General features: G+C 35.5%; 1 protein-coding gene across 2 annotated transcripts; it reads right to left on the bottom strand.

Moving 5' to 3' along the window:
- Window positions 1-1,441: 1,441 nt before the first annotated feature.
- On the bottom strand, window positions 1,442-10,215 carry LOC149732164 (baculoviral IAP repeat-containing protein 3-like). Of its 2 annotated transcripts, XM_089883501.1 has the most exons (13): window positions 9,899-10,215; window positions 8,713-8,775; window positions 5,947-6,106; window positions 5,585-5,834; window positions 5,346-5,394; window positions 4,804-4,949; window positions 4,430-4,512; window positions 4,021-4,206; window positions 3,125-3,384; window positions 2,630-2,729; window positions 2,251-2,568; window positions 1,584-1,674; window positions 1,442-1,547 (listed from the first exon to the last, which is right to left on the bottom strand). In XM_089883501.1, the coding sequence occupies exons 1-13, from the start codon at window positions 9,963-9,965 to the stop codon at window positions 1,449-1,451; spliced, it is 1,872 nt and encodes a 623-aa protein (XP_089739627.1). In that variant the 5' UTR covers window positions 9,966-10,215; the 3' UTR covers window positions 1,442-1,448. The 2 variants fall into 2 exon arrangements, with proteins under 2 accessions (XP_089739627.1, XP_089739626.1); XM_089883500.1 differs by having other exon boundaries at window positions 1,442-1,674.
- Between the last annotated feature and the right edge of the window lie 3,425 nt (window positions 10,216-13,640).

Raw genomic sequence — 13,640 nt, 5'->3', positions numbered from 1 at the left:
AGCAAAGCTAAGTTTACCAATTTGCATGTATGTAGCATACAGTAGCTTTTGTTGGCAAAACAAATGAAAGTGTATACAATACAATTATACATTTAATACATAAACTAAAGCAACAAAGAGAAACATTTATTGTACAGTAATGAAGTAAATATTAAACAAACTTTCTGCATTGTTCAAACGCTTATCTTTTGTCTCCTTTTCTTTTGTCTGAAAATAGAATTTAATACATAAATGTTTCTATAAAAGTATGTGAATATTGTTTACATGAAGTTTCCTACAGACCCATAGGCGTAAAGTTTTACTAAACGTTAGGGTTGCAAAAACCAGAAAAAAGGAAGTCTTCGCGCCGGTAGGCGCGAAAAAAAAACGGTTTGCAACCCTTTGTTTTCGGTTTGCAACCCTTTAAATATGTGCTTTGTAAAAGCTCATACAAACGTAAACGTATTCAGAATTACGTAGGGATGAGACAAATTAAAATTACGCGCGTTCGGCGAGTCCGTGTAATGAGAAACGGTCGAATCCGATTGCCTGGCGAGTGACGTCACAGTAGCTATGTCGCATGCGCCTTTCGTCAAGCCCGCACGAGTGTGTGGTTATCTTACAAACGAAGACCGGTCCGTTGGAAATAGTAGGTTTCCAGAACGAAATATCGCGGAAATAAACTGCCTAAAACGTTTCCAACACTGCTTTATATTTATATGCAATGTTTTCCTCAGGCAAGCAGCATATTTATTACGAAATAGTAGGGATTCACACGTGGATTCATTGCATCATAATAGCGGTTGTTTTAACCTGGCAATTGATTACGACATAATAGCGATTCACACGTTGATTACTGACGTCACAATAGCGATTCACACGTGAATTATTTAGCAAACAGGAGTTTAAATACCAGTTGAATGCATTTGTGTCGTAAATGACGCATCGGTATTGGCATATTTTAACGAACGTAAACGAAGTTTGTTCGCAGTAATAATGGCGTCTTCGTTTGGTCGAACGTAATTCCTTACGCATTATTAGTATGGAGAAAATCAAAGGGTTGCCAGGCAACCCTGCAACCCCGTAACTTTACGCCAGTGTACAGACCTACACCATATTACAGTATAATATCAGCAGTGCCAACAGTTATTTACGGCACTATTTCTTTGCCACCAACACAGGGCTATAAAAGCAAATATAAACTGTACAGCACAAGTAGCGGTTTATAATGAAGTATAACAATCAAGTGTTGATTTTTTTTTGTTTTGTATGGCCCATCACCACTAGTTCAGAAGTATAATTAATTTGATATGTGATTAAAGTTACATTAGTGGAAGTGGTAAGCGGGCATGAGTTAGACCGAATGAATAAAACATCCATTTTATAGACTGTTGTTGCCCTGGGCTCGCCACACAACAATTAATAAGTTTTATTAAAAATTCATCGCTAAAGCTAAACATACCATGTTCTTATACTTCATCCATTTTTTGCTGTTTAATGTTTTGATGATTTAATATAACGTTATTTCTCTTCAAACCGACTGAGGTTGATTCTGCTTGTTCTGCTTGTTCTGCTTGTTCCGCTTGATCTGCTTGTTCCGCTTGATCTGCTTGTTCTGCTTGATCATCATACGATAACATCGCATCAATGAGACTTGCTACAGTCTGGTAGCCTACTCCATGCTCAGCAAAGTGTCTAAAATATATTAGTTTTATAAGCAAATGGTTTGGTCAGAGAGAATACTTAAAAAGTACATATTGGCGAATGTGTGATGATAATATAAAACTGGAGCAAACCCTTGCAAAATTTAATTCCAGGAGGCATTAAAATGAAAGGGGACCGTCGCCATGGCATAGTGGTTAGCGCGTCTGCCTGTAACCCAGAGGTAATGGATTCGAGGCTCGACGCTGTTACCATTGTGGGTGTATCCAAACTATCAGCCATAATAAAAAAATCCCCCCAAAACAATTACACACAAAGTAACATACATGGTAACTCAGAAGCTGGCACGCGGTGTTAAACCCGTCTGATAACGACTGTCGTTTTCCAGCCATGCGAGGATAAGTAAGTTACATTCATTCATATCTCAAATGTTATAGATGTGAAATGGCACGAATGTAAACCAAGTGGTCTTAATATTTAAAGAAATTTAGCAATAGGTATGTATAATGCAACTACTGGCCTAACTAGCAGATAAACCATATTAATTCACTAATTTTACCAATAATATACAGATACAGCTATTTTAGAAATGCAAATTAAGTACCCCACCTTTCAACAACCACTCGTATGTGATTTGGTTGAAACCCCATGGTCTGCGCAGCCAAGACAATCTCACTTCCCATCTCCGCGTCTATATCATATGGACCATTGGTTGGCATTCTCTCTACTGCATCCGGTGGCGGGGGTGAAAAGTGAGCGAGCACATCACCAGCACTTGGAACGTTGGAAGCTGAAGGTGGGCTCAACACTAAAGGATCAAGATACTCCGTTCTACCATTTGAGATCTCAGGTCTTGGGATGTTCGGATCTTTCAGATAGATGTCTCGAACAAATTTAATGCCTTTGCTTCGCAGTACAAACTCACAGCTGTGAAAAATAATTGAATGAAAATAAACAGTTAGTGGTGTTATTGTTTTGCTCCACATACCCAGGATACCACTTAGCATGCTCCGTCCATGGTTCGTCTCTCAGACCCCAGTCTTGCAACCCACCGTTGCAATACCAACACTTAGCACGATCTCGGTCACCTAAACAGTTACAATCATTGGTGGTTGTTTTGGAGGCAGTACAATAAAGTCATCATATTATTGTCCATCTTATACAAAGTGATGTGCTTTTGATGATTTTAAAGTTACCCCGATTACTGTCCGGCACCGTAGCTCAGTGGGCAGAGTACTGATACCTTAACCAAATGATATTGGGTATGGTGATACTTTTGTGGCACTTTAACAGTCATTGCTTCAAACCAGTGGGCACTAGCGAGTTATTAAAGTTGTCACCCATTGACCCATGGTAAAGCAGTCACTCAAAAAACTAAACACATGGTAAATGGTAAGCGCACAGTGGGAGTATGATATAAAACACCATGTTTGCCTTTATCGCACCGGTCAAGGACATAAAAGTTTTATTTATTTATTCATACCCAAGTAAAAAAACCCGGATTTCGCGATTTGATTTGGAGTTGCAACAGTTTTATGACGTGGCCATTTTTCAAAAGTGCTGAGTCGTGATGACAAGTTTTTCATAGAAGAGTTGACTGGATTTCTGAGCGGAAAGATTTTTGCCAATTGATGTTGTTCTTCTTGATCAGGATCTGCTGGTTCTGGCATTCCATCAGAGGAAGAAGAAGCATCATTTCCAACTGGAAGACCTATGTTTCTATCTTCAGTACCAATCATTAACCTGTTGATGAAGTAATAACTTATTTATTTGAATTATAATTGAAGTAAATACAGTTAAGTTGTATTACAGATACACAGCTTGCGGCCCATTATAGCGAATAGTTTTAGATGTATTTCAAGCAACACCACATCATATTTACTACATGATACTTAGTTCAGGAGCAGAAATTCAGATTTATCTTTTTATTCAAGATAAAGATTTAGGCATGTGATAGAATTTCGAAGTATAACTTCAAAATTAGCATCCGGTTTGTTAAGTGAAGTGAATTAATAATTAATAAAAGTAAGAAATTTGTTATTGTACAACCACCTAGTTACAGAATTTTTGCCCATTAGTAAGTCCATCTAATGATTTTGTGCTTTGATGTGTTCTAGTGTGCAGATTATATCAAATTGTCAATGCTATTTAACCGAACATTGGTTTCAAATTCAATTACCAACACAAAGAAACCTTTACTTTAAAACAAGCATCTAGATATTGTTTAAGGTTTATACCTAAATATTTACTTGCATAGTTCCAAAAAACGTTTTTGTAAAACATTTCAGTCAACATTAATGTGTCAATTCATAACTTTTTAGTTAGATTCTTTGACTTAAACAAGTCAAAAGTGGGAGATTGGTGTCCACATATACTTACTTGCAGTGTGGAAAATGTTTAATGTGTTCTGAATCAATGTTGTCGTTGGACCTCCAATTTCTTAGCACCCCACTACATGAGAAACACTGGGTTCGATCTAAATTCCCAAGATAAAAGAAACCTGATCTTGCCAATGCTTCAATATATTCAACAGAAAAAGCCGTGCTCCAAGAATCAAATGAACGTCTGTAAAATTGGATTAAAAAAAATTATTTTAACTTGAAAAAATCAGCAATTTTTAAAAGAAAATCAATAGTTGGAGTAACTGCCTGGAAATCTTGTCTTCCATACAGAAACACTGCAACGTAATAATATAAAGGTTTAATAAACTCTCTGTTAATGTTTTGGTGCCAAAAATTCAGTTCTTGAAAAATGCCATGTTTTAGTTTTTATTGAATAATTAAAATACCTTCTTTCACTTTCTTTACAAAGCTGCATTTCAGAAAGTAGTTGTTTATGTAAAGGATCAACAATGCTGGCAAAATTTAAACCCTAAAATAAAAAAGGTTTTAAAACTTTATTCTTAGATTTTAACAAACTAAAGGGGAACTACAAAGAGAGGTATAGCAAGGGAAAAGTTTTTGAAAATACCCAAACCATAACACCTAGTTTCGATGCTAATAAAATTAATTTTAAAAATGAGGATTTTGCAAATGACTATTACTCTTAATCAGTACTTTTTTTATATAATACACAAGCTACGTTTTTATACAATAAAAATAGGCTATATATTTAAAAAAAAATAAAAAATAAGTTTTACAACATTATTATTTATATTTATACCGGGTTATTTGGTATTGCTGGAGGGACATATCTTGCTGTCATGTAAACTTCATTTGGATTTTTGTTACCACTCCCATTGCTAACATTGCTGGATTTTTTGTTTTGAATTTGTATTGTACTTAATGTTTGTGTCATGTTTGTAACATCTGGAAGATAAAATACTTAATATTTGATTACAGTAGGAGTTTGAACGCATTTATGTTGCTACCAATGTTCTTGGTTAGGAAATTGCTTTAACCCCCTAGTAATGAATTGTCTAAAATGACATTAACACAGAAATGTTATCTAAATATTGATAAACCGGCACAAAGACAACAGAATCAAATTTTATAAGGGAGCAAGAGTTGCCCACAAGTTTGAATGATTTAAAATAGTGATATACAAAGTCCAGCATATCAATCATGGTAGAATTAAAAGGTTAACAAGTGTTACCATTCCACATAGAACAAAAACAAGATTGACAAAGACAGAACTATTTCATTATAACAAAAGCCAAATGTCCTGAGGGCGTTTGACGTATGGTGTAATCATCATTCTATTACCTGTTGGTGCTGACGATATATCGGACTGCAATACTTGTTGTGCTGTACTCTATATAAAACAGTGAATAAAATTTAATTCTAACCTTGAAGATGTTTATAATACACCAATTTGACTGTTGCGTTACATAATCAAAACAGTTTTAGGTTTTATTTATAAACATGTTTTGTTTTGGGGACAAAAATAGGGCGTATAGATATAGAGGCCTGGATTTATAATTTCACAACATGTGTCTACTTACATCATTGCTCTGTTCTGTGGATTCCATTGAAATATGTTCTATTGATTGTTGTGAGTTTTGATCCGAAACATCCATTGCTGAAATATTGTTACTTTTGCTGAATTCAATTTTCGGTTTCCTGCCTTTCAGTAAACTTGCAACTGGAACATTTCTTTCATCTTTCCCGCTCACCAGATCACAGTTGGTGAAGTGCCAACGTTCAGAAGTGGGATCATCACCAATAGACCAACCATCAATATTTACTCCACAACTAAAACATTACCTTGGCCATTTATGGGATGCAAGAGCAAGATACTTTTTTTATGAATATTACCAGCATACATTTAGTTTAGTGTACAGAACTAAACAAACCAATTTCAAACCTGAAACATTTTACTCTGTCTTTGTAGCCAGTATAGTAGAATCCATGTTTAGCAAGAAGAACAACATCAATTGGTGCATTTTGTGGATATTTAATGTACGTTGTAAGACGATAAATCTCTCTTTCCGTATCTCCAGGTAAAATGTACAAACTCTTTTGACCTTGAATATAAAATTAACAAAAACTACACAACATATATACATACATTGATTGTTTTCTACTTTTCGTCCTGTGTTAGCACCCCTTTAAACGCATATGGTTAGACTGGATAAAATATAAGTCATGTATTATTGTAACTTGTAAGCTTACAATATGCGTGTGAAATGTAGTTTTAGTATTTAGCGCATAGGCTACAAAAAAAACTTAAAAATTGATTGAAAAACATTGTATTAGTGTAAAACACATTTTGGATAAGCCATAATAAAATTTTCTTCATCTAACTATATGTATATTAGTATATTTATATATATATATGATTATTGATTAAGATCACGCAATATTACATTTAAACTATGCAATGCAGTGGTAGGACATATTTACAAATTAACATGAATGTATGAAAGTAAATATAACAAAAGTATGAACCAATATTTATTCTCTGTGTCATCCAGTGGCGCAACCAGCGCGTTCAAAAGGGGGCTGTCATATTTACGTCTAGTCCACGTTTTGACGTTTATCTCTGACGCGATAAAACACTCCCTTTATTGGTTGTGCACACGAATATATATTCTATTTTACGCGGTAAATTAAAACTAACACCACATTATTAAAAAGACGTATCTAAATTAATATAAACAGAGGAAACATTGTTGCAGATTTACGCACGTTAATGTAACGATTATTTACGTCAGAATACCTTGGATAAACCATTACGATTGTTCCATCACAAACGAGATTGTTGGTAAACAATCGTGTTTTATTTGCTCCCATACGATCTGTAGTTTTTGTATGATTCTGTTTCTGATGATTAGTTTAAATCAGTGCTTCCCAAACTATGGTATGCGAAGGCCTCCCAGGTGGTACGCGAGCACCTTATTAAGTTCACACCAAACGATCGCAAATGATCTTTTAGTGATTGTCGTGAGCATTATTTTAATCCACATAAATTACGTAGAGCGTGACATTCCATGCTATATTCCCTACACCGGTGTTCCTAACTTTTTAAACCTAGGCGTTGCTTTACGCGTGTACAGAATATTTTTGCAAGCCTATCTTTACTTATGCGCATGAAAAGGCAAATATTCAACCTGTTTTCAAGCACCTGCAGGCTAAATAATCAAGGGGACAATCGCTAATATGACGCAAATAATCAACGTGTGAACTGCTATTATGACGTAATCAATTTCCAGGTCAAACAATCGCTATTATGACGCGATGAATCCATGTGTGAATCCCTACTGTTTCGTAATAATTATGCTGCTTGGCTGAGGAAAACATCGTAAATATACAGCAGTGCTACTTCTGGAACATATTTAGGTTGTTTATTACCGCGCCTGTTGCCCTGTTTAATAGGCAAATTACTTTTATTTTCAACTTTGAGAAAGGCAGTGCCAAGTTCATGCCCGCGGAAAAAATAGGTGTGCGTGCGGTTTTTAATTTCACTATTTAAAATGAGTTGTTCACGAGCCTTTAGTAGTTTAGTATGTAGGTGGTTTGAGAACGCTGCTTGAACCAAAAAGTGGTACGCGAGTAGATAAAGTTTGGTAACCACTGAATGCTGATAAACCGCGATTATTATGCATTTTAATTGGTGCAAATAAAAGTGCGAGGAGCGGCGCTATCAGTAAATTGGAACCAACACAAATTGTAATATATTATTATAAAGTATCGCCCCGGCAGAGCTTGGACAAAGGCCAAAAAACGTGTTCGTTGGCACCGCACGAGAACCAGAGTTTTATTAGTGACGCTCATACACGATGTTTTGATCTCGTGGTTGGTTGGGCAGTTAGCACATTCCTCCAGATTGTTATATTATGAAACGTCATAATTAATAGTTACGTTACAATAGGACAAGTGACGTAACAATTGAACGAAAAGTTATTCCAATTTTAAGCGAACGAATGTAATATTAAATGCAACGCGTGTGTCTGCGTCTTAGCACTTTCTGGCTACGTGCGTGTCTGCGGAAAAGGGGGCTGTCATGACAGCAAAACAGCCCCCCTGGTTGCGCCCCTGGACTGTCATCTGAAACATAATTCATTCAAATGTAACTTGGTTCAACCAGGCAATACCAGTTTTAAATTGGACATTAAAATTATAACACAATAATGGCCCAAAAAAAGTTGTCCCACCCAGTTGTTGTGTACTAGAGCATAATTTCATGAAATAATATGATTATAGAAAGACAAACAAACCTAATGTAATATAAATAAATTGCACAATTATAGGCCTACTTTACAGGACTAAATGAGTCACTCAGTATGTCAGTACTAGTAGTATAATCTAATGGCACGCCCTGCATGCGCACCATAGATTAATATATAATTATTTGATAATAAATAGTATTGTGGCCACAATTCCATTATAAACCTATCGACCTACTGTGTGATAAATTTAGAGGTGAATCAGCACTAAGAATAAAAGACGCAACTGTGCATATTTAACTGTTGCATACATTCGCAGGAAACACGTCACATGAGATTAGTCACATCAATAACAGGGGAATACCCAAAAATTTAAGTCCCTTGCATTAGCTGAACAACAAGCAATGTATCTCGGTTCTTCGAGTGTATAGTATCATAAAATAATAAAATCTAACAATACACACCAGGTGGGTCATTTATTCTTTGAGATATTCTGCCGTCCACCTCAATGTCACTGGTCAAATTATCTGTAATAAGAATTGAAATTATAGGATAAAGCAAAATATTACCAATTCATGTTGTTAAACATTACATGGCTTTCTGCTGGGTATAGTCCTGTTAGAAAGCTTAATTTTTGCATAAGGGGTTTTGTCTTGGATTTGTGCAATATGAAATTTATTAGAAAACCGTACCTAGAGGCGATTTTTTTTAACTGGAGGCTTATTAGTATATAAATGCTTAAGGTTACAGGTTTGCTCACTTTTCAATTGGATTAACTTTCTTTTTATTATACAAGGTATAATTTGCTTTGTGCACGAAACTATTTTTTAAAAACACCATACATAATTAATTTAGGAAGTTATAATGTTAAATAAAATATGAACAAACATAAACATGTCGATGTATTGCTGCTTGAAACTGTTTTGCTGTAAATAAGGATGCACATCACAGAATAATTAAGTAATCTAGGATATCCTGGAATACTTTATTTCGAATCTAAAATTTACGAATCTAGAATTTCGAATCTTTTTATGTTTATAGGAAAAAACCACATAAGTCAGTTTATTGACTCTTTCGTAGTACCTTGTTGGATCATGAGCTGTAAAATGACCAAAAATTGTACTATTGGGTAGTTTTTGCGTCATGAAACGTATAGTAGGCTATGAAAAGACGTTGCGAAACGTTTACTCTCTAAAGTCCCAGAAACATAAAAATATTTTTTTTCAAAATTATTTAGTTTTAAAAATTGTTATTATAGTTTACAAGATGACTTCATTAGACACAACACCGAATCCCGTAATTAGATTCGAATACAAAAGGATGCGATTCTCACAGATTCGAAATTCTGACATGTGCATCCCTAGCTGTAAACAACCATACTTAGGAAAAGCTTGGGGAAAAATGATGATTGGCGTATTAGTATTTATAAATAGAATACAATGGACATAACATACATATATAACTTTAAAAATCAAAGTTATTGAAACTACTATAAAGTTGTCAGGCTACCATAAAAAGGTTCAACATTTTTTTAAAACCCAATCGATTGTATCAAATTAGGGTATATTTATATTATCTAATGGTATATATATATATATATATACAATATATACAACAATATAATATACAGATAACAAACTAAACTAATACCTTGAATAAACTCATGACCATCATATTGGTTTGTGGAAAGGCTGCTTGAGTTTGATGTAGAAAACATCTTGGGTTTAAAGCAAAGTTTTTATAATATTTTGTAAAATGTTCGTGCAGTTTACAAAATATTATAAAAACTGTACTATGTCACACTTCACACACAAATCACAAGACGAAAATTATCACTCCATTGACATTAGCTCTTGGTAAAACAACAATATATCAGTATTTTGTATCAGTGCTGGAGAAGAATCCTTTCCTACTAACCATAACCAATAAACCCAAACCATTCCTAATTTCCTACAACATATCAACACACTGCACATAATTGGTAAGAATTCTTTACTAAAGTAAATACACAGTAATTACTAATTACTATTATTTAAAGTAAAAACTAAACGAAAACTAAATAACCTGGCACTGCTGCCACATACAGCATCCTACCGGTTGCGTATGTGCTAGTAAACACGAAACAACAAGGTGACTATAAATTTAAAATTGTGATGAGTCATAATTATTACACCATAATTTCAACATAGTTTCCTCTCCCACTTTCGCTCGTTCTTTTTAATATCTAGTCCATAATATGTTAGCTTTATAATGTGTTCACACTCTATATATGAGTTGTTCTAACACCGTACCACTACTATGTATATACAATAATTTAATATTTAAACCAGAGTCCGTATATAAACTCTGATTTAAACTATGAACAGTGGTATATCGAATTAGTTTTGGGTAGGCTCTTTATTTCGTACCCCTGAGGCATTCGTACTGTGAGTCAATAGATATCTTATAATATTTTCGCTGTTAATATTAGGGGAAGTCCCAACTTGCTCATACCCCTGGAGCATAACTTAATATAAAGCGGTCCTACTAAAACACGCCCGGCGGGGCCCGGTGGGGCCCGGTGGGACCCGGTGAGGACCCGGTGTTACGAGTCATACTAAAACACGCCCGGTGGGGGGCCCGGTGAGTATTTCTTGAAAAGGGAGCTTTCCCTATTCAAGATCCACCAAAATGTGATGCGTGTATTCAGATTTTGTATTCAGATAGCCTAATGAGACCCCCGAGTTGAGTTTTTTGAAAATTAACTTTGATTATGGATGTACGAAGTTTGTTTCGTTGTACACTTACATAATGAACTGTATTTTTAGCAAAATTTATTCGTTAAATTTGGTTAATAGGTGGTGGGGTAAGATGGGACACCTTTTTATCCTATTTCTCCTCCCATTTGGTAGTAAGCAAAGAACATTCAAAGAATTATAAAACTATGTCCTCACGACTCCCATAGACTGTTGTTAATTGTTTAAAACACGATCAGGATATTTAAATATTATAGTAGGACGGGGAAGACGGGACACCTTTAGCACATAAGATCCAAATTTTCTGTTCGTGTTTTAAACAATTAACAACGTTCTATGGGAGTCGTAAGAATATAGTTTTATAATTCTTAGAATGTTCTTTGCTTACTACCAAATGTGACGAGAAACAGAATGAAAAGGTGTCCCATCTTACCCCACCCTACTATATGTGCTATAAGTGCCCTACCTTAGGCCACAGTACTATACATACACTTATACGTGATCGAAGTTTTATTATTAAAAACTTTAAAAGACGAACAATGTAACTTTTAAAACGAAAAATGTAAATATTAGACATGATGTGTCTTTTAGTTAGCGTGTTAGGCTTTTACGTATTCGGACCAGAGCCATAGAAATACCGAGTAGTCCAACCCATTGTTACGTAAAACACAAATTGAACGGCAATTTGGTTCCAAAATAACACAGTGGGTATAGGGAAAATGCATGTTTTTCGGTAAATTAGAGAAAAACTTAAGTCTAAAAACAAATTTAAAGGTTGAAAAGTGTAAAAAACAAGTGTTATTTGTTTTCTGTATCAAAAAAAGTCAAAAATGGAATTAGAAGCGGTTGATTTGTGACATTTTAGTCATTTAATGGGGGTAAATTTATATGTTTTTTCAAAAAAATGTTTGGTAATGTAAATAGAAGCTGTTTTACGCCTTTCCACAAAAGGAAATCGCAAATAAAACTCAACAAGTTCGTTTAAATTCATTGCGAAAGTCACCGCTTTTGCTCTATTTTGAACACACAAAGACGGCAGTTGGACTACTCGGTGTTTTTACGACTCTGATTCGGACAAGCCCTCAGTAGCGCGATCCCACGTTTGTTTCCGTTTTAGCAGAGCGACAATTAAAGGACTTGCAAATTACGTGTCCATTTTCATCATCATGTTTTATTTCCTATGCACATTTTGTTTCAGCGATGACGTGCGAAGCAAGAATGTAACTTCTATCACCGAAAATTGCCATCTTTATGCCTTGAAGAGAGACAATATCTTCCAAAAATGTTTTCACAAGTTCTGTTTCACACACGCACTTTGGTGGCTCTTGCATAGGGAAAGCTCCCCTTTCAAGAAATACTCACCGGGCCCCCCACCGGGCGTGTTTTAGTATGACTCGTAACACCGGGTCCTCACCGGGTCCCACCGGGCCCCACCGGGCCCCGCACCGGGCGTGTTTTAGTATATTTTTTTCCACCGGGCCCGACCGGGCCCCGCGGGAAAGGTAGTCTTAAAATGTGCTATACCACTTTATATTACGTTATGCTCCAGGGGTAGGTAGTCTTAAAGGGGCTATACTACCTTATTTTACGTTATGCTTCAGGGGAATGAGCAAGTTGGGACTTCCCCTAATATTAACAGCGATAATATTATAAGATATCTATTGACTCACAGTACGGATGCCTCAGGGATACGAAAAAAAGAGCCTACCTTAGTTTTGTTGCGAGCAACAAAGAAACAAGGTTGTATCGGTTGTATAGTACGGGAGACACAACTTGTACGACCATTTTTGATCCTAGGAACCAGAAGATTAAATTTTATAATAGCATTTAAAAATATATATTATATGTTAAAGCGGTCAATAAAGTATGGATGAAAGTCTATATTAATGATAATAATTAGTTATATTGGCCTTAATATTGATAACAGTATAGAAGCTATACTATATAAGTATAGGGCATAAGGAAGTACTGCTACCTATACTACCAGTACAAATACGTCGATCGGAACAAATATACCACCACAACGTGAGTGTTGTGACATAATTAAGTGTCGGTGGCGCAATAGTGCAAGTACCGATGGCGTAATTAAGGTTAAACATAACTAAACCAACTATTAAGGCATTGCGATGTTTAAAAACAAACAACTTAAACACTGCTCTACCAACGAACGCACTACTGCCCATGTATGGAAATTTAAACCAGAGTATTCTAAACTATTGTTAAAACCAACGGGTTTAAACTATTGTTTAGTATACTCTGATTGAACAATGTATAGCAACCACCATGCTTAGTGGGCAAGAAGAAACGTGAGCCAATTTATTGATTTATCAGGCAGGACATCACAGCATAGGGCAGCCAAAACGTGATGGGATTTAAAATACGATAAAACGCCGCCGCCAAACAATTGTTTTGCTATCGACGAAGAGCCTCGAACATGTTAAAATTTGGTTTGACTTAAATGTCGAGCTCGCCTGTAAACTTACCCTTAGTGGAAGATCAACGTGAGATCTTTTATTGTTTCACTGCGGTAACAGTCCTGTTTTGAAAAGTCTCGTGAATTATCGCTCAGGTAAACGGCATCTAACCCTTGTGTCGGCTGCTTGTTGCTCCATCATAGAACCTTTCGGCTGCTTGTTGCTCCATCATAGAACCTTTTT

The sequence above is a fragment of the Ciona robusta genome, chromosome 8 (assembly GCF_009617815.1).
Source record: "Ciona robusta chromosome 8, ASM961781v2".
NCBI lineage: Eukaryota > Metazoa > Chordata > Ascidiacea > Phlebobranchia > Cionidae > Ciona > Ciona robusta.
Note: the sequence above shows the minus strand (reverse complement) of the source record. Positions and strands in the feature narration are given on the sequence as shown.

Coding starts and splice junctions, on each gene's coding strand:
- LOC149732164 (XM_089883500.1), bottom strand. CDS start 9,965: ATGTTTTCTACATCAAACTCAAGCAGCCTTTCCACAAACCAATATGAT. Junction 5,395..5,584: donor CCACAGAACAGAGCAATGAT/GTAAGTAGACAC, acceptor TGTTTTATATAG/AGTACAGCACAACAAGTATT. Junction 2,730..3,124: donor ATCCGGGTTTTTTTACTTGG/GTATGAATAAAT, acceptor GTAACTGTTTAG/GTGACCGAGATCGTGCTAAG.